The 22,249-nt window shown below is 38.4% G+C and overlaps 6 protein-coding genes across 6 annotated transcripts; 4 read left to right on the top strand and 2 right to left on the bottom strand.

The window, feature by feature from the left end:
• Positions 1 to 58: 58 nt before the first annotated feature.
• GCK72_002541 (uncharacterized protein) lies at positions 59 to 1,942 on the top strand (the record flags this gene model as incomplete). The annotated part of the gene is made up of 6 exons (XM_003112075.2): positions 59 to 186; positions 310 to 850; positions 895 to 1,029; positions 1,074 to 1,249; positions 1,302 to 1,662; positions 1,712 to 1,942. The coding sequence occupies 6 exons, from the start codon at positions 59 to 61 to the stop codon at positions 1,940 to 1,942; spliced, it is 1,572 nt and encodes a 523-aa protein (XP_003112123.2).
• A 163-nt stretch (positions 1,943 to 2,105) lies between these two features.
• GCK72_002540 (uncharacterized protein) lies at positions 2,106 to 3,888 on the bottom strand (the record flags this gene model as incomplete). The annotated part of the gene is made up of 7 exons (XM_003111860.2): positions 2,106 to 2,421; positions 2,471 to 2,701; positions 2,749 to 3,198; positions 3,247 to 3,362; positions 3,408 to 3,545; positions 3,600 to 3,752; positions 3,802 to 3,888. The coding sequence occupies 7 exons, from the start codon at positions 3,886 to 3,888 to the stop codon at positions 2,106 to 2,108; spliced, it is 1,491 nt and encodes a 496-aa protein (XP_003111908.2).
• Positions 3,889 to 4,412: 524 nt separating this feature from the next.
• GCK72_002539 (uncharacterized protein) lies at positions 4,413 to 5,124 on the top strand (the record flags this gene model as incomplete). The annotated part of the gene is made up of 4 exons (XM_003112236.2): positions 4,413 to 4,547; positions 4,591 to 4,721; positions 4,772 to 4,924; positions 4,974 to 5,124. 4 exons carry the CDS (start codon positions 4,413 to 4,415, stop codon positions 5,122 to 5,124), a joined length of 570 nt encoding a protein of 189 aa, XP_003112284.2.
• A 237-nt stretch (positions 5,125 to 5,361) lies between these two features.
• On the top strand, positions 5,362 to 10,325 carry GCK72_002538 (uncharacterized protein; the record flags this gene model as incomplete). The annotated part of the gene is made up of 17 exons (XM_053723481.1): positions 5,362 to 5,376; positions 5,430 to 5,589; positions 6,684 to 6,856; positions 6,957 to 7,063; positions 7,119 to 7,239; positions 7,310 to 7,627; positions 7,679 to 7,986; positions 8,033 to 8,223; positions 8,271 to 8,497; positions 8,547 to 8,655; positions 8,703 to 8,939; positions 8,987 to 9,099; positions 9,150 to 9,339; positions 9,390 to 9,556; positions 9,623 to 9,875; positions 9,927 to 10,139; positions 10,195 to 10,325. 17 exons carry the CDS (start codon positions 5,362 to 5,364, stop codon positions 10,323 to 10,325), a joined length of 3,033 nt encoding a protein of 1,010 aa, XP_053592126.1.
• A 1,427-nt stretch (positions 10,326 to 11,752) lies between these two features.
• GCK72_002537 (uncharacterized protein) lies at positions 11,753 to 14,953 on the bottom strand (the record flags this gene model as incomplete). The annotated part of the gene is made up of 6 exons (XM_003112173.2): positions 11,753 to 11,777; positions 11,932 to 12,525; positions 12,856 to 13,682; positions 14,077 to 14,339; positions 14,386 to 14,523; positions 14,572 to 14,953. The coding sequence occupies 6 exons, from the start codon at positions 14,951 to 14,953 to the stop codon at positions 11,753 to 11,755; spliced, it is 2,229 nt and encodes a 742-aa protein (XP_003112221.2).
• Positions 14,954 to 18,867: 3,914 nt separating this feature from the next.
• GCK72_002536 (uncharacterized protein) lies at positions 18,868 to 21,740 on the top strand (the record flags this gene model as incomplete). Its single annotated transcript, XM_053723480.1, has 11 exons — positions 18,868 to 18,924; positions 18,974 to 19,193; positions 19,295 to 19,554; positions 19,601 to 19,690; positions 19,739 to 19,893; positions 20,009 to 20,184; positions 20,230 to 20,367; positions 20,414 to 20,772; positions 20,823 to 20,937; positions 20,985 to 21,238; positions 21,627 to 21,740. The coding sequence occupies 11 exons, from the start codon at positions 18,868 to 18,870 to the stop codon at positions 21,738 to 21,740; spliced, it is 1,938 nt and encodes a 645-aa protein (XP_053592125.1).
• Positions 21,741 to 22,249: the final 509 nt, after the last annotated feature.

The following is a 22,249-nucleotide window of genomic DNA, read 5'->3' as shown; positions in this document are numbered from 1 at the left end:
TAAACCATCAATTCTGATACGTTCTCGGGCGTGCAACTCAAAGAATTAAACCGAAAAAATGCGAGAGGGATGCGAAAAATCACAAGACAAGCAAGAGAAAACAGTCACTGGAGACACGAAAGAAGTAAAAGGAAAGCTTCGTCATGCAAGATACTATCATGGAGTTCAGAAAAAAACGGAAGCAGAGTGAGATTTTGATACTCAGAATCCCTCTGAAATGAGTGAATTAGTGATAACCAGAGTAGTGACAACCTAGTTGTTTTCCTGTTTTTCACTCGAATATCATCTCCGAATTTGACCAAATTTCAGGAAACTAATGAAAGATTCGTGTCCTGGAACCTTTCTCGTAAGATCAAGTTTGCTCAAAGAAGGTTTTAATGTTACTCTATTTCTCTCGGTCAAAGTTTTGAATGGAGAAGACGGCTCCTGTTTTCATCATTACATCATTGAATTTCGAGAAAAACAATATTATTTAATGCAACACTATTGTGATAATAAAGGGAATGGAAAAACGGAAGAATCGAAACCGTTTCCAGAAATAGCAGATTTGATTGCACACTACCAACACCATCGACTCGCTTGCAAAATTCGATTGGGAAGACCATTCAAATATCCGAGATGGCAACTGAAAAATTTTCAAGTCAATACAACTGGAAAACTTGGGGCGGGAAACTTCTGTACTGTTTACAAAGGATTCGTGACTCATCGAAGAGATTTGAAGGGTGTAGATGTGGCAGTTAAAGTATCAAATGAGCAAAAACGAGATGCAACTCTATCGATGGAAACAAGAAATCTGTTGTTTGCTGAAGCGAAGATTATGATTAATTACAAACATCCTAATGTTATTTCGGTTAGTTCATCCTTTTTCATACAAAATTTCAAGAACTATCTCAGTTCTACGGTATCGCAGCCGACCTTCCCCCTTACATGGTTTGCATGGAATTCTGTTCTGGTGGAAGTCTGGAAGATGCTCTCAAAAAATATGGAAAAGATATGGAAGAATTCGAGAGACAAATTCTTCTGATTGATGTTTGTTCTTAGTTTTTTTTCTCTAATTTTCAATTGTGATTCAGGCGGCCCGTGGTATGAGATATCTCCACTTTCAAAAGTGTATTCATCGAGACTTGGCTTCCAGAAATTGTTTGATTTCATCGGAAGGACTAGTCAAAATTGCTGATTTTGGATTGAGTAAAACTCTTGAAAAGAATCAGACAGCGTTCAAGGAGGCACTGAAAGAAGCACCGCTTGCGTACGTTCTCCATAAGGTTTTTTTCAATAAAAAAAAATCATAATTAATTCAGATGGTTGGCTCCAGAATGCATTCAACGTGAATCTGAATTCTCTATCAAAACTGATGTCTGGGCATTCGGTGTTGTCATTTTCGAAGTTTACAATAACGGAGGAAAACTATTTGACGGGGAAGATGACACTGTTATAATCAAAAGAATCCGAAAAGCCAACATGCCGACAATTGAAGAGAAAACGAAATTGCCGAGTATGCAACAGGTTCTCAGCTCAATTTGGACACGAAAGCCAGACGATCGTCCTGATTTCCAAAAAGTACTCGAACAACTTGTGTCTGCGCTCTTGCCAATTAAACAGGAAGATTTGAAACGAATGCAAATCAATAACTTGAAAGGAGTCTGTAGAACTCAGATGCCGGTGAGTAAAGTTACGAGTATGGGGTTAAGAAATCGATAACATTTTCCAGAACACGAGTTTGGATAAGGATATAATGATCACGAATGAAGATCAGGAACAGGATGTGTCATCTGAAAAGAATAAAAATAAGTCGAGAACTGGAGAGACAAAAAGAAAAACTGGAAATCGGAAAGATCGAAACAGTGGGAAACGAACTCCACGCGAAGAGACACCAAAAAGTAAAAAGCCGGTTCCAGTTCGTAATACAATTCGAAAAGGTCCTGGAGTCACTACGGAATGAATCGATCTGAAATTAAAGATTCTTTTGTACCGGCAATAAACTATTTGAATTTCCCGAGTTTGTAAATTATAAATTTTCATGCACAGATCATTTTTCGGGAGAGAACAAATCAAAAAGATAATATTATAACGGAAGACATGAAATTGAGAACTGTTGTAGCATATCAATAATCAGATTGAGCCCACAACTTGAATGTACGATCGAACGCTGAAGAACACATCCATTGGCCATCTGGACTGATATCAACACAAAGAATTCGAGTGTCGTGCCCTTGAAGTTGTCTGAGGGGTTGCCAACCAGTAGTCGACCACATTTTTAGTGTGCAATCGAAACTAGCAGAAACGAGATATTGTCCTGCTGAACTTGCGCGAACACGTGTAACGACTGAAGTGTGAGCAGGCATTGTGTAAGTGTTACGACGCATTCGGAGATCCCAGACTTTCATAGAGTTATCCGAGCTTCCGGTTATCATTTCGTAGCTGAAACGAATACAGCACTCAATTGAGAACTTTGGTTTTTTTAACCTACCCATTCGGCATCCACTCAACAGAGTGAATCTCTTTTGTGTGACCATCAAGGAACATGATACATCTTCCAGTTCGCATATCCCATACTCTTCCATAACAGTCATGACCGCCGGTCAGTGCTACAGATCCATCTGGATGAAATGCCACGTCAGCTACTGATTTCGAATGACCCTCTTGGAATAACAACTCCTTCCTCGTTGTTAAATCATACATACGCCAAGTTGAATCGAAACTGAAAGAATAATAATCGTAGATATAATATCTCACTATGTAACTTACCAAGCTGTTGCTAGATGTAGTCCATTTGGATGGAATGCTACCTTCGAAACTCTTTGTGGATGTTTTTCTAGCTCACCGATCGGAGTTTCTTGTGCCAATGACCACAGAAGAACAGTTCCATCGTAAGAACAAGATACCACATTCAAAGAAGCATTGTCGTTCTGAACAAAAGCTCCTGGATGGAAACGAGCACATCCAGCTTGTGCTGAATGACCAGTGAACTTGATTTCTTTTTCGCATTGATCTCGTTTCCAGACAGCCACTGATCCAGACCAGCCAGCGGTGACAATATGTTTAGAATCTGCGGAAAACTCGCAATAGGCAACAGGGCGTGTATCAGCGACTTGTGAGGCGTGCAAATTAATTTGTTGAACCCATTTGTGAGCTTCTTGTCGAGCTAACGCTTTCTCGTGAGACGGCTGAGCAGCATCTTCACGGGCCTTTTCCAATCTGGAATTCAGATTGATTAATCAGATTTTTAAAAAGTCAGATTCAAACCTTAATTTAGCTTTTCTCAGCGAAAAATCTGCAATAGCGACACGAGCCTTGCGAAGCTCAACTGGTCCACGATGGTACCATGTGACTGTTTCTTCATCGTTTTTGTCTGCGTTATGCTAAAAATTGAGAAATGTTGAAATTTAGTCCTGTTTTTTTCCTACCTCATCAGTATGTAAAACTGCAGCAATTTCATCTTCCGACATTGTTGAAAGTAGAGCTCGGAGACGTTCTCGTCTATCCAATGCATCTTCTCCGAACAAGCAAATCGGCTGGTTTAATGCACGAAGTTTTAGCTTCACCTGTAATATTAAAACAATGCCATTAAATTTTCTAAACAATAAGTTGAGAATTACCTGAACATCATCTGTGGGTAGAGTTAGTGTCCTTGCCCTTCTTCTTCTGTCAAACTCGGCGAGCATCTCAGCATCATGACGGGAATCTGCTTGATTTGAGACTTCCATTCTTTCCAGAGACACTGTTGGTCCTTGACTTTTTTGAGCTGCGTTCTACAAGTGAAAGGTGTCAATAAATATATTTGAAGATTAATAAACTAACCAAGATAGCATTGACGCTTTCTGCATTTGCCAACGATCCGAACTGTTTCGGGGGAGCTGGAACCGCAAATTTGTCGTCTTCTCCCATTTTTCCTCTGGAATAAAAAATGTATAGTCAGGAAGATACGTCGTTTAAACCCAAGGAACAAAAAACAATAAGCATCGATGCAGAAAGTTTGAAATCTGTCGTTATGCTACAAATTTTTAAGAGAATTAGAAAGTTAAGCTTCTTCTTTCATTAAAAAAAAATTAATTTGATTAAAAAAGCCATAATTATTGGTAAAAGGGCCAAAAATGTACGAAAAAAATTAAAAATTACAACTTTTGTGTCGGTCAGCATGTGCGCTCTACGGTCAATGTGTGAAAAATTGAGATTTTTCTCCGCTTTTTTCTCGATTTATTTGCACTCTAATTTTATTATGATTACCCACTCTTTATCGGCTTTCTCAAAATTGATCACCCTTCTTAATACCTTATGCTTCCGCTTTATATTAATTATTTTTAGTCTAATTTCTTATCACGCGACTAAGCGGTACAAGAATGAGCAATACGCGCAAAGCTATATATTTTTATGTAAATGATTTGATTATAAAGTTTCCAGTGCACTAAAAGATGAGGCGGATGAATTTGATTGTCGCAATGGATTCCGAGGGAGGAATAGGAAAAAACGGGACATTGCCGTGGAGAATCAAGAAAGATATGGAGTATTTTGCTTCTGTCACGAAGCAGGTCACCGATCCTTCCAAGGTTAAAAAAAGAAAGTAGAATTTCAAAAAACATACAAATTCAGAGAAACGCAGTGCTGATGGGTCGCAAGTGTTGGGAAAGCATTCCAGAATCCCGTCGACCTCTGGCTGGGCGTCTCAACATTGTGCTCAGTCGACAGCTTCCTGAACAAAAAACAGATAATCTCATTTTTGTGTAAGTTTAATTTTTAGCTTTTCGAATAAATTTCATTTTTTTTCGTTCAGAAACTCACTCGAAGCTGCTCTCAAACTTCTCGCAGAACCACCATTCGTTGAGACTATTGAAACTATTTGGAACATCGGAGGAGCTGAAATTTATGATTTGGCGTTACGCGAAAAATTGGTCGATGAAATTCATTTGACTCGTGTCTTCAAAAAGTAATACCTTTTTCTCTTTTTATTGCTCACCCCAGTTTTTGTATTTCAGTTTCGAAGCTGATGTTCACCTGAAATCGCTCGACATTAATAAGATGGAGAAAATAATCAGTGGTGAAGTTTCATCAGAGAACTCGGAAATATTCGAGGAAAATGGACTACAATTTGAGTTTGGAAAATGGAAAATCGCTGAGAAAAACTAACTAACCTAACCATTCTATATTGCCGGGTTAAAACTAACTTATTCGTGTTTATTTATAAACTTGTAAATTTGTCACATCTGTATATATATATTTTTTTTAATCGTATCCTGACGATTCTCAGTGTATCTACTATTTGTTGTAACTCCCATTTTCAGAAAGTAATATTTTTTAGACAACAGTTGCTTTTTCTTTCAAAAGGCAATCGCGTCTTGGAAAACTGGTTTTTTAACACATATTATGGCGAATAAAAAGGTATGTTATTTTTTGAAAGAAACGGTTTGGATTAATTAATAAAATAGCTTCAGAACAACCAAAACAAAAAGAACACCGACGGTCCGACAATGAACGGGAACAATACGACAGTCACGGCTTCATTGATTCATAATGCCTCCCATAATCCGCAACATTCAACCAGTCCTTCTCCCAATGCAATGCACCAAAACAACAACTCTGCGGCTGTAACAAGTGAGTAAAACGAAGTCCGGAGCGGCAAAAATATAGTACCGGAAGACAAATAGACAATAAAAAAGAAGAAAAATGAGAAAGCCATGGCCACAGTCCTTTTTTTCCCGCTCTCTCTTTCTCTCTCCCTCACATTTCGTTCCAATAACGAAAAACCTCCAAGTGAGATAGAAGTAGAAAATGTTGCAATAAATAAAAATATCGAATTGGATTTTTCATGCCTTTCGTCTATGCGACTTCTAGCAGCATAATAGACTATTGGCGTGTTTTGTATTTACGAAACATTTAGTTCTGACTCATTCATTTGTCATATGCTGGTCGGACAATATTGATAGCTCCACTCATTCCTGACTAGAATCCATTGGATTCGATGTCTTATTACTTTTATGTCTTCTCATCGGAATTTGAATTCAACTTCTTTTCTGGTAGAGATAATGAAAGGGAAGAGAGTCATACAAAAAAGAAGAGAACCAAAGGTGAAGGTAATGATTAGAAGCAACTTCAAAAATTACCGTAAAAACTGTATTAGAGCGACACCTTTAATAGAACGACACCTCTAATAGAACGACTCCCATCTATACTCAGGATTCATGAATATGATTATCCCCATACTTGTCACGGGCCGGGCCGGCCCGTTCGGCCCGTCAAAATATTGAAAAAAAATCAGCCGATGATCAGAATCAGGATCAAGAATTTGCTGGAGGCTTCTGAAAGTAGTCTTATCGAATCCCCCGACCTCTTTTTAGTATAAACCGAAGAAAAAATTTAATTTCCAAGACTTTCAATTCTATTTTTCAAAAATAATTTTTTGCTGCGGGCCCTGAAATTTTCAGCGAGCCCGGCCCGGCCCGCGGGCCGGCCCGTGATTTGACAAGTATGATTATCCCAGTGTATTTTCTTGATTCTGATTAGAAGCAGCGTGAATAGTAACCTCTAGCTCAACAAATAGAACTTTGAAAAAAGTTTTTTCCGTTTAACTTTAATGAGTTTCTGAAACCACAAAATTTTCCTGAGAGGCGGTTGAAGAATAAAGCGGCATGTCGCTCTAATACAGTTTTACGGTATATTTCGAAAACATTAACATTTGTTATTTCTAGATGGAACAACAACACCTACACCGTCTTCTACCACAACGACGACTGGATCACAACATCATCAGTCACAGAATCAACATTCTCATCAAAAGCCTTTGACGACATCTACATCATCGCAGCAAGCGAACAACTCGAAGCAACCGGTGAAAAAGGTACACCACAACGAAGTTGAGAAGGTGAATTTCGGTTAGAAGGAGAACTGTTTTGAAGCTCGCTGTTCGCTGTTTTCCCATTTCACTGAACAATTTCTCATTTCGTTTCAAGATTTTGTTACAGATAAACAGTAATGTTGGATCCCAATCAAGCCATGGAGGTGTTGGAGCAAGGGGTGGTGGTGGAGTTGTGAAACAAGATCCAAAACCAAAAGAAAAGGAGAAAGAGAAGTAAGAAGTTCATAAGAAAACTTCACTATTTATCATTTTATTTCCGTGTGTTTAGAAGTTTTCAAGCTAGTGGGAGGCAAAGCAATCAAGCGAATCATCACCATCATCATGTCCATCACAATACTGGAGGAGGTGGCTGTGGAAATCAACAGAATCATCGAAAAAAAGAGAATAAGGTAGGAAGAAAGAAGCAACTTGAATTCATGGACTCATGAAATAAATGAAAACATTATTTTCAAGTTCCAGAATCGTGACCAGTCAAATCAAAGTCATCGAGGTGGCGGGTCGTTCGGAAACAGCCACAGTCATCAGCACCAATCATCGCATTCCGCTGAAATCGCAAAATCTACCGGATTCCCATCGAACTCATCCTTGTCATCTTCGGGACAAACAACGAATTCTGCCGTTCAAACGATTCCTCCTCCAAGCGTGACACTGGAGGATAAAAAAGTACAAACCGATGAAATCGTTGAGAAGAAAGTGAAGGTGGTGATAAAGGAAGAGCCACCGCATTTCAAAAGTACAAATCCAAAAGATATGGATACGGTTATGGCTTTCAAGGAGGTAAGAACAGATTGATAAGCTAGTTTCTCTTCTATTACTTTTTATTTTCAGCATGACGACTGGAACAAAGTGGAGTTATTGTTAGAACTGTTGTCATTCCTTTCTCCAACCGATCTTCGTCTTCTTGGAAACTGCATTGAAGGTTCTGTACGCTGCTATACGAATCAAATGCGTCCAGTAGAGAACACTTCAAACAGTCCTGATCCAACCGCATGCCTTCCTGCGTTTTTATGTTCATTGACTCCACAACAACCTTCCTCATTTCCTGCTGCAACGTCTGAAAGTTCCCTGGTCAACCAGAGAAGTATGGTGAACAACTTGTTCGCTCATCAACATCCACCTGGTCTCCCTCCATTAATGTGAATATTCAACGACATCATTTTCTTTTTAATTTCATTATTTCAGACCGGCTATGATATACCCTGTAGAAACAAATTATCAGCAATCAACTTCTTCTATGGCACCCTCTTCTACATTACCTGTTAACACAAAAGAAATTTGTAATGGAACAACACCAACAAGTTCAACTAGGTCTGCAAGCAATACTCCTTCCGAACAACAACAACACGATTCACTGCAAAATGTTGCTAAAAATAGTAAACAATTGCATACTTTTAATCTTTTTCATTATGTCGCTTTCCAGTTAATGGTTCGATTACAACGAGCAATCCGCCGTCTTCAAAACCGTTACCCGAAGCTGAAGCACTATCACCCACTAGCGCTCGGACATCATCAGCCACGACGCCACAGCCTGAACCACCAGTCCCTCAAGAGCCTGAAAAGTTCCTCAGATCTGTTCGAGACTTGACGAGTTATCTGTACATGCTCATGGCTGTATGTGCTTCAACAAATCGCAAGTCTGCTGCTAAGGTAATTAGAGAATGCCACTGAAACCGAAACGGGTTGATTTCTCCTTCAGATATCAGATTATGTGAAAAATGTGGTCATACGGGAGAAGGGACAGATTCTTGAGCGTATTCCAGATGAACTCGACAAGATTGATGTTCTTCAGGATATTGGGAAAATTGGTGAGATAGCAATCATGAATTTAAAAGTTACTGTTCTTAAATTTTAGTGGCAGCAATGACTCATCACCCCGCAGTTTCTGTAGACGACAAAATGAAGTATGCAGACATGCGAGATGGTTTACGAGCTGAAATTGAATGTTTGTTCCGATTATACTACTCACCAGAAAAAGAACTAGAACGGAAGCGTGCAGAAGTTACGTCGACACAAGGAGTTGGCGATGTGGCAGATGAAGGAGAATCAGATGAGGAAGATGTAGAAGAGTATGAAATTGAGAGGCGCTACGGTATGATAAGTTTCACGGTCCAACGTTTAGATGAGCTAACGATTTAGAATACACCAATTCTCGATTTGGAAATAATTCTCAATCTTCTTCTGGAGCTTTCTTCATCACTCGGTTTATCGGGCGTCAAGTTGAGAAAAGCGACAATTTGTTCAGTTTAGAAGTAAAATTTTCCTGTGGATCTCCCTCTTTGATGTACAACCTATATTTCAGATACACTGGAGTGACGGTGATCGCACATTTGCTCAACGAACGAGTAACCAGTTGAAAGCTCTTCAACACCGGCTACTTGATGAGTTCGGACAGCAAAGAAGTGAGAAATCTCATCATGGAATGGCTTCATCCATTTCTTCATTTGACGAAGATCACAAAAAACTGTCGACAAGTACTTCCACTATGGAAAGTATGGTTTTTCGTTATCTCCTTTTAAAATAATTGTTTTTTTCAATTCAGCTTCTTTTGCTCCTCCTGGAGATCGTATCGTTCCTCGTCTAGCCCGTGACGCCACTCCAGTGCAGTATATTCAGTACATAAATGAACTATCTGACTTACCAGCACGTATGATGCTCTCAACTGTAATATGTGAAGAATTCAATGGAACCCGGTTACGAACAGAAGATGTGAGTTTTGATGAGTTGGGGCTCTCTAAGCAATCATGTTCTTATTCTGGCTTGAAGTTATTGCAGGAAACGAACGAAACATCAGACGGGTTGATATTTTCACGATGGAAGAATCCCCGTGCCAAATCTCCAGTCCGTTATTTCCAACGAAATGCAGCAGGAAAGATCGAAGCGATAGAACTGCCGATCAACCTTCAACCCTTCATATATTCTAATATACCACAGACCCAGATGCAAACGCTGTTTCCAAGTTGTTCCAACTGCGGTGGGCCGCATATGGTAAAAGATTGCAACAAACCAACGTTGCTGGATAAGAAGGGTATGCATTAATTCAAACGAAACAGAAGTTTAATCTCTTCTAAAGCTTTAGTAGAACATAAAATGCGCCTCGATCCAGAAGGTCCAGTGACGATGCCTCCTCAAATACCTGGTGTCACTACACCGGCTGTAGCTTATCCTCCTATGCATGCACAGATGCCTCATCCAATGTACCTTGATAATAATCAATTGCTGGGGGTGGGACATTTCGCTCATCATCAACAACAGCAACAACAAATGATGCAGAACGCAATGTTTCACAACGGTATGTCATGTTTGGAGAATCCTTTTGAATCATTTTGAATTTCAAACCTTTCCAGGTCAATTTCGGACAAATGGTCAGTTCGAAAATCCGGGTCAACTCATATTCTACCAACAAGTTGTTCCAAACTCAAATAACACAAATTCAAACAATGGGAATGGAGGTGCCAGTCAGAACAGTAACTTCTGAAAGTACAGTTCTACCCTGTTTTCGTATTCGCCTTGATAACCCATTTCTGCATCATTTCTTGTGATTTTTCGTAACTTCTTTATGTCTTTCTATTCACCTCATTTCTTCGGTGTCCTTCTCTTTTATTGCAGTTTCCCCAAAACGTGTATTCATGTTCCTCTGATCCATCACATCTCTTTTTGCCATCATCACTCAAATTATATGTTTTCTTTCGGTTTATCCAAATGTTTTACTAAAAAATGTCATCAGTCAGTTCAAAATGTTGAACATCTGGTATCCCCGTGTCACGCCATTTTCCTCTCTGAATTACCACCGGATTAGTTTTATTACAATTTTCTTTCAGTTAGCTATTCACGGAAATGCAGGTCATTTGTTACCTTTTCTTCACACCATTCTAGGTATTATTCAAGTTTATACATATTTTTGTTGTTTATATATATATTTGCATATTCGTCTAGTTTCACCCCTCTCTTGTTTTCAACGGAAAAAAAGGATTTATGTGTGTATCATCTCCATGTCCATGCTCTACCATTTCCTTGTAATTGGAACGATTCTAGGTGTAAAATGAACGGTGGATTTAAAAGTCAAAGTTTATTTTTACAAAAACAATTACAATAAGAAAAAACAACGATTTTGTTACTTACAAAGAGAATCATTAAGAGAATCACACTAAACCATCTATACAATGCTCAAATGAAATCAATGGAAAAAAGAAACAAAAAATAAGGCTACTCGGCGAAAATTCGGGGAAATATGCGGAGGAAATTCGGTAAAATGCAATAAGAAAATATTCAACGGTATACTGTAGTCAATCGGGATTACTGTAGTCAATCACTGTAGTAAAATCAAACGGAATGAACAATTGTTGGTCTAAAAGATGAAATGGAGGCGAAGCAACTGGAATTCTGAGAGGCGAGAAGAGGTTAGAAATGGCAGGAAAATGACAAAAGATAATCCTGAGGGAAAAAGTACGAATTTCAGATAAATTACAGACAATGTGATAAATATATGTCTCAATAAGAAAATCAAGAATTAGAGAAGTTATACTTCCCAGAAAATAGGGTGTTTGGTATGATTAATGTGTGGAGACAGGTGATGACAACTAGATTATCATCGCCTCTATCGGGTGTGTCCAGCCGCCACCAGATGGCTCAGCTGGATACGTTTTTGCACGGTTGAGCACCGAGTCGGAGGTTCAACCTTAATAGAAACGAGAATTGAGTTTTTCTTACTTGTTTTGGCTAATCCCATTACATATCTGAATTCAGAAAAGAGAGATTGAAAATGATAAAAGTGTGCGGAGGCAAAAACTGAAATACAATTGAAATTACTCGAAAAAGTGGAAAGTAAGTGAAAAAGCAATAGTGACTGGAGAATTATTGAAACCGTAGAAGTGTTTTAGCACTGGATACCATTGAACGAGTAGTTTATTGTTGGCTGGTTTGGGCACGGCTGAAAAAGGGTTGTTTGGTTGGTTTTTAGAATTATTTTGATAAGTTTTGGATTTTATTCTGAATTTTTGACTTGCATTGACTTGCTTACTGTATACATTATAGAAGTCAGACGCGCCGAAGGTGCGCCAGTTCTTCCTTTGTTTCAAGCTCACTTTGCGAGATTAGTAATATGACGTCTTCCTTGTGAATGAACTTGCTTTGATCCCATCGGAACATCACATCGACATACTGTACAGAAGAGCATTTCCTGTCGAGTCGACGCATTCGTTCTCATCACAAACAACCCTTCGTTTTGATCTACACGTGGTTGTGGGGAAAGCATCTCTTCTAATTTATCACGAACACCCATTGAATTCGCCAAATTGACAATTAGACGGACTGTGAGATTCGCTTCTTCGTCAGTAGTTGGTTGGTCCGGACGATTTCCACGTAGTGCTTCCTTTGCACGTTTTCTGAGTACAGTAAGACGAGCGTTGTAATCATCGGCTGCTGCTGGTCTCTGTCGACGAACTCGTTCGGTGAGTGGAGGTGTCTGCGGGGCTGGAGGAGCTTGAGCACTATGTTGACGAATGGAACGAAGGAGACTATTCATGCAGACTCCGCCCATGAAGCATACACGACGAAGATCTAGAAGATGCTCATTGGCTAATACATCGGTTACTGAAGCATTCGGTTGCAGAATTTGTTGATGAAGAGCGTCGAAGTTCGGTGTGAAAACGGAGAAGTTGTAGCTCTCGATGAGGTGTCTGAAAAAGAAAAAAACGTTGGGAAGTGATGTGGATAGTGTTTACAATTGGATTTTGTGTCCAGGGATTCAAATCGAAGCTATTTTCTTTGCTCAAAGGCTCAAAAACTTATTTTTCAAAACCGAAACAAAATTTCAAAGCCGTAATAGGGAATCCCTAATCCGGAATCCAGAGTGAGAAAATCTGGAAAATTCTTGACTTTTACAACTATAGTAGAGTCAGGTAAAAACTTTTAAAAATCTATCTGTAAATGTTGTTATCAGTACTCTAGGGCTTGGACTCACTATCGATTTAAATTATAAGTTTATCAAAGTTTAAGGATTTACTCACCTGTGCGAGCTAGGTCTGAAAGCTTCAATCAATCGATACGCAGTAAGAGCCTCTCCAATTGTAACCTCTGGTGGTGGCGGTCTTGGAATAGGAACATCAATGAATGAGGAGTCATCTGAAGCGGCGTCGTCTACTTCTTCTTCTTCTTCTGGGAACTCAACTTCTGGTGCCTGTTGACGTGCAAGTTCCCGTAATTCTTCTCTCATTTGAAAATCGAAATCTGGAACATCCGATATATCTACAACACGGACCTCCTGTGGGTCACGTGGCTCCTCTTCTTCTTGATCCTGCTCCTCTTCTTCTTGGTCTTGTTCCTCTTCTTCTTCATCTGCCCCATCTTCTTCTTCCTCCTCATCCTCTTCCTCCTCTTCATCCTCCTCATCTTCATCATCTTCCTCTTCATCTTCATCATTATTTTCTTCTAGCGCCGCAGCATTCGCTGCTTCTTCTGCTTGTCTCCTTCTTCTTGTCTCATTCAATGCTCGTACCATTCCAATTTGTCCTCCATTCGCCGGTCCATTATTCCTATACAGACTTCTGAACCAAGTGAACTGATCGATTTCTGAGTCATTTGAAACGTAATGATCATCGAAAAGACGTCTCATTATCGCCTCATTTCTAGTCGCAACCTCTCTTTCTTGAGCACTTTCTCGTTCTCTTCGAAGATGTGCTTCACGGAAAACAGCCATATTCCTACTTTGACCTCGTTCATCTTGGTCTCTCTCGGAGACAGTTCGCAGATCATCGGAAGGCGGTTGAGCAACAGGAAAAGTAGGTAGCGGGATTACGGGAGCATTAGGATTATTTGGTCGGAATACTACCATTTCCTGAAAAATGCATTGCTGTTATTGTTTGAAATTTTGTCAAGGAATTTCGTTTTTTTCTTCTTTTGGAAGTCTGCTCGGTAAACTGGTTCTACTTTTTGCAGCAAGATAGAAGTTTGCCGACTTTCTGGAGCTAGTTGGATTACGGTCGGCGTACGGTAGGTTACGGTAGTTTCGAACTCATAAACTGAATTTGATGAGTATGTGTCTAGTTGTCCGGATTTCCGTGCCTCCCGATTTTAGGAAGCCTGTTGTATCAAATGTTCAGAAATCTACATTTCTAAATTAGTTCTGTCTGTGTGTTTGAATTTTTATTCAATCTACAGTAACCCGGTACGGTATCTCAAATTCAAACCGTTGCGCACCATGAATTGAACTTCCGAAAACCAAAACTAACCCTCATCCAATCTGCATCATTAAACCTTCGTTCGTTCCTTATTGGATGTAGATTATTCCATGATAAATTGGTCGAATTTTCATCTTCCATCGTCTGTCCATTTTGCAATTTTGTCATATTTTGAATTATCTTGTACATATTCCTTTCGATATCATCGATCTTCTGAGATTCTGTTTGAAATTTTCTAAAAACTGACATTCTTTTAATTTTTTTATCATTCAGGGAGAGGAGACGAATCGCGTTGAAAACTGCTTTCATGTGTTCTGAAACACAGAAACTTTGAATTTCAGAATGAATCATGAGACTCACCACAAAGATCAGAGAGTGAGAGTGACATGAGTTCATTGACAGGAACATGTGCTCCGAGACGCTCAAAATTTTCATATTCTGGTGGATCACACTCATCGGGATCTGACTCTTTGATGAGACTCAATGCAGTGAGAAGCTCTGGAAATTCGAGGAAAATAATTGGAAAGAATCCTAAAAAACACTAACGCATAAGTTGAAAATTAACAGGAACGGTAGCAGGTGCCTGTATACTAATCTTCCTACATTCCGGACATTTGATGCCAATACTTGAGTTATGTTGTTCACTCGGAGCACTGCAACTGATGACACATCGAGTACAGTAAGTGTGTCCACATGCAAGTACTCTCGGTTGGTTGTTGGGAGTTTCGTAGTCATCGTAGCAGACGTGACATCCGTGAGTGTTATCTGCTTTATCTCGGATCAAATCGAGTACTGACTTTCCTTCTTCCCGTGGAACTAGAGCTAAGGAATCTACTGATGGATGTTCAACAACAGCTTCTGAAACTGCCTTCACACCCACATCAGATCGAACGTCGGCGTCGGTGATCACCTCCGCCGACTCGGACATTTTGTGGTGACCGGCTGTTTTCTACAGATGAATATAAGGATGGGGGTTGGTAAGGCTACGACGAAACTTCTGTAAAAAAGGAAATACATTTTTATCAATTTGTAGGAAATGATAAGAGAAAGTGAAAAGATATGAAATGTGAAAAGACTGATTGGTTAACTGAAAAGAAAGTTTTGATTTAAAAATAGAACGTCAGAATATAGTGGAAATCAAAAGAAGAAACAATATTCAGATGTTTCAGGATTCCAATTTTAAATTGAATTCGTAAAATTTTTTAAAAAGTCATCTTAGAACGACTGATATTAGAAGTGTGTCATGAAATCACAGATCATTCTTTTTCGACAGAACAATGTAATTTCAATCAAGGTTATCGTTTTAATTTCTTATCCGTTCAAGTCAGTTAAGAAAGAAAAACTTCAAAATACATTTTTTTGGTAGGAAAAGTAGAAAACGAAAAAGTGAGTCTCAGTTTCAAAAATAGAAACTAAAAAGTTTTGGAAACTCTTGACACCTCGGCACACCCTCAAATATCACTATGGATACATGTCGTCCCGAATTCAGAAAATGTGGTTTCTCGGAGTCTAGACTTCTATTCTGAAGGGACAACTCTATTGCATTATGTCTCAAAGGGGGTTTTAATCTGAAAAAGTTTCGGAAATATGAAGTCTTACGGTAGTCTTTAGAAGAAAATTGAAACTTGGAAGTCTGAAATGATGTCATGGAGTAAGGAAGCATCTAGACAATTAATGATATTGAGAAAGATATTGAGGGTAAAATGAGAATCAAGGTCATCAGCCATGTAGCTTCATTGTTAGATTCGTCTAAAAAGGTCTGAACAGGATGAAAAAGTTGAAAATCACCACTTTCTCAAATCTTTTCCATTTTAGGACACTATAACAGACAACAAAAACGAACTAGGAGGATAAAAAACTAGAGCACTTTGAAAAGTTGAACTTCTGATAAAGTTCAAATTGACTATTAAATTGTTTTTCTGATGTGTTTCGAAACGAAAAGTAATCGATTCAATTATTTGGGAAATAAGAAGAAGAAGAAGATTAGTTGGGCAAGTTGGCAATATCTGATTAAAATGAGAATCGAAAAGAAGAAGAAGAAGAAAGGGGAGAGAACAGAAGTATGTGACTTCTTTTACATTTCCAAAATATCTTATCATTTTTCTCTTTTTTCTTTTTTCTTTTATCTGTCAATTTTCTCTTTTTCCTCTTTTTTTCAGAACTGAGAATCTTATATCATCTTTTTTACATGTTCACACAAATCCGGTTTATCTAAGAAAAGAGAGAAATTTCGATGAAGGGATACGATGGCAGTTGTTCCAAACTATGAAGTGATCAAAATCGATTTTCGAACGAATTGATCAGAGTGTGATCTCGTTGTATCACAGAAAGTTCCTACATCTGAAAACGTTTCGATGCGAGACCGAGTCCGTGAACACTCTGACAATGTATCAGAGTTGACGCGCATCGGGAACTTTTTCATTCATTCGAGTACATGCATCCCCTCTGCTTCTTCTGCGTCTCTTGTCCGGTTTTTCGGTCAATATATTGAGAGAAGTGGAGGTGGAAAAGAAATGAGAGAAAACGGGGAAAAAGAAAGAAGGAAAGCGGCTTGCCGTAATACTGAACACACGACTCGTATTGTGATTTTTGGGTTTTTTGGGGTTTGGTCCAATTCAAAGAATCTTCTTATTTCTTCTCTGGAATACGTTTAAACCACGGAATGAAGAAATCGATGCACCATCTCCGACCGATGCACCTTATCAGGAAATCACTGATTTATAGCTTTTCATTATGCTTCTGACGTTGTTGTATTTGGTATACTGTAGCATCTATAATAAGCAACAAATAGAATAATCTGACCCAAACTTCCCACAAAAATAACTCATTGAAGAGGAATAGAATGACCTTGAAGCTCAACATAAACAAAATATTGAAAAGGTTTCCAATAGAATCTAATTTTTCATAAAACACATTATGAGAAAATTGCTGGAATTTCCCACCAATTGAATGGATTTCATCAAGACTTTAGATTTCTTTTACCTTTTTTAAGCTCACAATTTTTTTGTTTTTATTCAATCAGCTTTGTGGAATTGCAGCGTGGTGAAAGAGGCAATTGACGGATTTGAAACTTTTTTATTTTAAAAGATAAACTACTTCTGGAACTTTTCGGTTTCAGACCAACACTATGTCCTAAAACCTCTCTAACGCTTTTCATTAAGTTCAGAAAGAAGGGTTTTTTTTGTTTTTTTACAAATGAATTTTTATCGTTCCTAATATTTTCCACAATTAATGACTCATCTGACCCATGAAAATCGCTTTGTTTTGTTTCGATGATTCTTTGTTACAATAATGCTTGGCTTCTTTTCTTCTGTAAATGAATCATAATCGTTTTCGTATCCAGTTGTATCCACAATCCATGAATCAAATAGTTACTTTGTGCTCACCATACTCAGAAGTGTCTAACAAAACCAGACCGTCTGGATTCAAGAAACCAAATTTGCACCTCTGATCCCTGTAGGTTCATTTTGCAAATATTTTCTCGCTGAATGAGTAATGAAATCCTTCGGTCACTATTTGAAATCGCTAGACTTACAACATCATTTTGTTGTTTTCCTTTCGTTTGCCACCGACACATTTCCCTTTTTATGTCTCTTCTCTCAGTTGATGAATCACTCGTTTCTAAATATGTGAGATCTTTGTTTACCATTTTTTGAGCTTGGATTTTCTTTTAGGAAGAAAAGTGTGCATTTTGGCGTGACGGTGTATACAGACTTGAAAGTTAATACAGTAACCCTGAATAGTATTCTGAATTTGGTGCATTTAGAAACCCGCGTTCCTTTTCCATTTAGGAGTTCTGAAGTTACAGTGCGTATAGTTAATTTTAATTGTGCAAACACCACCACCTCTAATTGTTCATTCATTTTCATTTTTCATCCGCATCCAATTGAAACACCTTGTACATTTCCTCTTCCGAGATGAACAATTAGTTTTTTGTTTACGAAAAACCTCTTGTATGTTCCTCTTGAACAATATATTCTTTTCATAGGCATTGACGGGAAATCGAACAATAAATACAACATGAATGCATTCGCTGAAAGTTTTTTAGTCCGAAAGAGAGAATAATCTTTCGTTTTTCTGCCGAACCTTTGCCCGATTGCTCATTTTGTATTCACAGCTTGCAAAGTAAAGTCAAAATCATGCAGAATCAGTTGACCGAACACACCGTTCAAAAATGTTTATTTTTTAATGCGATCAAAACTGTTTTGCAAATCAAACTATATTGCAGAACATTATATAAAAAGTAGTTCAAAAACAAATTCAGAGAAGTGAAATGACAATTTTCTTTTGTCTCTCTCTCAGAAGATTTACACATTAATATATCTTTTTTTCCAATTGAAATCGTTTTCTCACATGTCCCGAGAGAAATTACCGATTTCTCAAACTGACTATACTAATTTTGACCTCAAATTTAGGTGTGTGCGCGCGCGGCAAAACCCTCTTCACAACCGAATAAAAAATGATGAGGTGCGGTCGCCTTGGCCTGGTTTTTACCTTCTTTTTTCGTTCGTTTCCAGACAATTGTTCCGAGAAAAACCACTATTTTGCTTCTTCAGCAAGTTTTTTGATCTTTGAAGATGTTTTATTTCCAATATATCATTATTTCATCTTTAGAAGCCCCAAAAATGACGATAAAACCTTACTCTGACGCTTATTAATGCTCCGCCCTTTTCTGTTTTCTATCACATTTTCGTCTGGTGCTCAGCTTGACGGCCATGACGATTATTTTTTTATTTTGTAGATATCCTGCTCGTCTTGTTTACCTTTTGCTTCTTGTTTGCTTCCCTTCTTGATTCTTTTTCGAATTCTAAATATATTTTTTCAATTTTCAGATCGATCTCAATGACGATACCAATCCATTATAAATTATTAACACTACTACTAGTATGCATTTCAGTCGTAAGTTATTCGAATAAACAAAAAACCTTCCATCTCTATTAAATTTCAGATTTCTACTACACCTTCTACAACACAATCCATAGAATACTCATCAAATCGAGGACCATTTCGGAGTAGTTTCGTTTTCATGACTGTTGAAAATAAGCGAACGGGAGCACGTTCGAAGTCATGTGTCAATTATCAACAATATCTGAAAAGCGACACTTCGTCGTCATTGATTGGATATGATTTTGAATCTGCTCATCCATTTCTCTTCAAATTTTGGGAAGGTTTGTTTTGTTTTTTAAAAATCTTTTCAGGCAGAAAGTTTTTATGGAAAACCTTCTGTTTTAAAATAGCGATAGCCATTTAAAAATGAATATAATTCCAGGACTTTTCAATCGCACAACAATTTGTCCTCTTCCTACTCCCCGACGAGGCGACATCATGTACAACGATGAAGTTGTCCCATTAGATTATCGAATCGACGATGACGGTACTCCATGCACCAGAACCTTCACAAACGGTGTCACTTCATTCCGGAATGCAAGTCAATTTACGGTCGATCAACTCAAACGTCACCAAGCCAGTGCTGCTCTTCTGATTTTGGATCGTGGGAGAGAATTCGTAAAGGGATGGAGGGACTACTTGGTAATTTTTATAACTTGAATCACCAAATTAAGATGCATCATTTTAGTTCTCCGACTTCTATGATCCATATATCAACAGCTCCGCTGCGATCCCAACATTCTACATCTATCGCTCCGATTTGAACAATAAGATCATGGTGAGAAAAAATGCCACAACTTCTCAAAAAATTGTGATAAATTTACAGAGTCTTCTGAAAGAAAACGACATTTCGGACGATCAAATCGAGGTTCGATTCCATCGTCCCGCAGGACCGCTGTTCGATCCATCATTCGTTGTGATATGGATCATTTCAATGATTTGTGTCGCTGGTGGAGGCTTTTGGGCTTTCAACAGACATCGGTTAGTAGATCGAGAAACAATGTGTTTATACGTGGTTTTCGATTTTCAGTTAAACGAGTACTCGTATTATAGTCTTTCAACTCGTATTAATCACTTGTTTACAAAACGTTTTCAGTGCTGGAAAGGACGTTTCTCTGGCGTCACAACGAATGGATGATGACGTTTCGTCAATAAATGAATCGGGAACGAAGGGATTCTTTGAGAAGTACGCCGGAATGATCACGATTGTACTCATGATGATCACTCTATGCGGTGTTCTTCTCCTTGGATATTTCTTCAGACCTGTTTTAGGTAGTTCTCGAAATTCCATTAATTTACTAAAACAGATCATTCCAGTTGTTTTCTTCAACATCTTCCTCGTAATCTTTGGAACCTGCAGTCTTCATGGATGCATTCGTGGCTTATTATCCAACTTTTCATTTAGTGAACACCGATGGTACAAGGCAAAAGTAACTTGGTTCCCAGCTTGTTGTGGTGAGATTACAACAAGAATACAGATATTTGAAATTTTTGTTTTCAGCTCGTGCAAACAAATATCAATACTCAGAACTGTTAATCTGTTTGTTGTGCTTCTCATTTTGTGCAACCTGGTTTACAATCCGTCGTCAACCATACGCATTCATTCTTCTTGATATCATCAACATGGCACTCTGTATGCATGTATTGAAGTGTCTCCGACTTCCAAGTCTCAAATGGATTTCGATTCTAATGATGTGTATGTTCGTTTATGACGCCGCAATGGTTTTCGGAACACCTTATATCACACCGAATGGTTGCTCCGTGATGCTCGAAGTGGCGACTGGATTGAGTTGTGCGTCAAGAGAAAAGACGAAAGGATATCCAATTCCACCAGTTGAACAGGAATCAGTTCCTGAAAAGGTTGATCGAAATAGAGAAAAGAGGAACATTTTCAACTGTATTTTTTTCAGTTCCCAATGCTAATGCAAGTTGCACATTTCAATCCTATGAACGAGTGTATGGATATGGATATCGAACTTGGATTCCAATTCACAATTCTGGGTCTCGGTGATATTGTGATGCCAGGTATAAATCAATTCTAAAAGCGGTGTCACTCATCAAGTAAATTTCAGGATATCTCGTTGCGCATTGCTTCACAATGAACGGCTTCTCCGAACGAGTTCGCCTCATCTACGGAGTGGTTTCAGTGGCTGGATACGGAATCGGTTTGATCGTCACTTTCCTAGCATTAGCCTTGATGAAGACTGCTCAACCAGCTCTTATCTATCTTGTTCCATCCACACTCATCCCGATCATGCTTCTTGCGTTTTTCCGTAGAGAATTCAGCAAGATTTGGAACGGTGTTCCTGCGGATTCAACGCCATTGGTGAGCGATAGAGCTGATATCGAGGGAAAGAAATGGGTACGCGCCAAATTGATTTTTTGAATAAGTTTAAGCATGTGCACGGTTGTTTTTTAAACTCTTTATACATCTGATTTTGTACTAATGGTCTTGAAAAAATTCGATAATTTGGAGAACGATAAAGAAAGCCGGGAGGAATTGATGCATGCGAAATCAACAGTGTGGTAACTTTCTAATTTGTATTGAGTTCCTATGTTCCCTTCACTATTACTATCCCCTTATCGTCTTTGAAGTCATTCTAGCATTCATAAGCGCTTTATTTGTTACCTCTTCTGTAATTGCTGTCTAGAACTTATCCTCTGTTTTTGCACAACCGGATGCTCCATTTCCAACGCATTCGTTCTTTTTTCAGATTAACAGTGACTCACCAAACGAAACGATGGAAGAAAGTCCTGAATCCATCCAGATCAAAATGTCCTCAACCTCTTCTTCTTCTACTCAAGAAAATCAACCAACAAACGTGTAACTTCCGTGGTCAAACCAGGATCTCTCCTCTCACTTTCCAAATGTCTTTTACTGTTTTCTCGAAAATCCCAATGATGTTTAACCAAAAACCTGTTTCATGTAAATACTTTTCTTGATTGTCTCGATTTGTTATTCCATAATTTTCTCTGAATTGATACGAGTATTCCTTTCCTATACTATTTTCTATCTGTATTTTTCAAATTTTCTTCTATTTGAAATAGAAGTTTGTCATTCGATCTGGAATAAATATTCTTTTCCAGACATGTTTCTCTAGTTTTCAAACCGGCAACTGTTACGAAGGAATCGTTTTAAACCCATGCTCACAGAGCAAAGCCAAATCGGAAAATCGGAAAATTTTTAATAGAAATCAGAAGTTTGGTCGAAAAGTTTTCTGTTTTGTCGAGCAGTTCTCCTATCGACATATATAGAGATAATAGGTCCAAATGGCGCGAAAGAATGCTGAAAATATCTCAAAAACAGAGCAATAAAACAATCTTCATTGTAACCGAG

Source organism: Caenorhabditis remanei, chromosome I, assembly GCF_010183535.1.
Source record: "Caenorhabditis remanei strain PX506 chromosome I, whole genome shotgun sequence".
Taxonomy (NCBI): domain Eukaryota; kingdom Metazoa; phylum Nematoda; class Chromadorea; order Rhabditida; family Rhabditidae; genus Caenorhabditis; species Caenorhabditis remanei.
The sequence above is the reverse complement of the archived record's forward strand: the minus strand, read 5'-3'. Positions and strand labels throughout refer to the sequence as shown.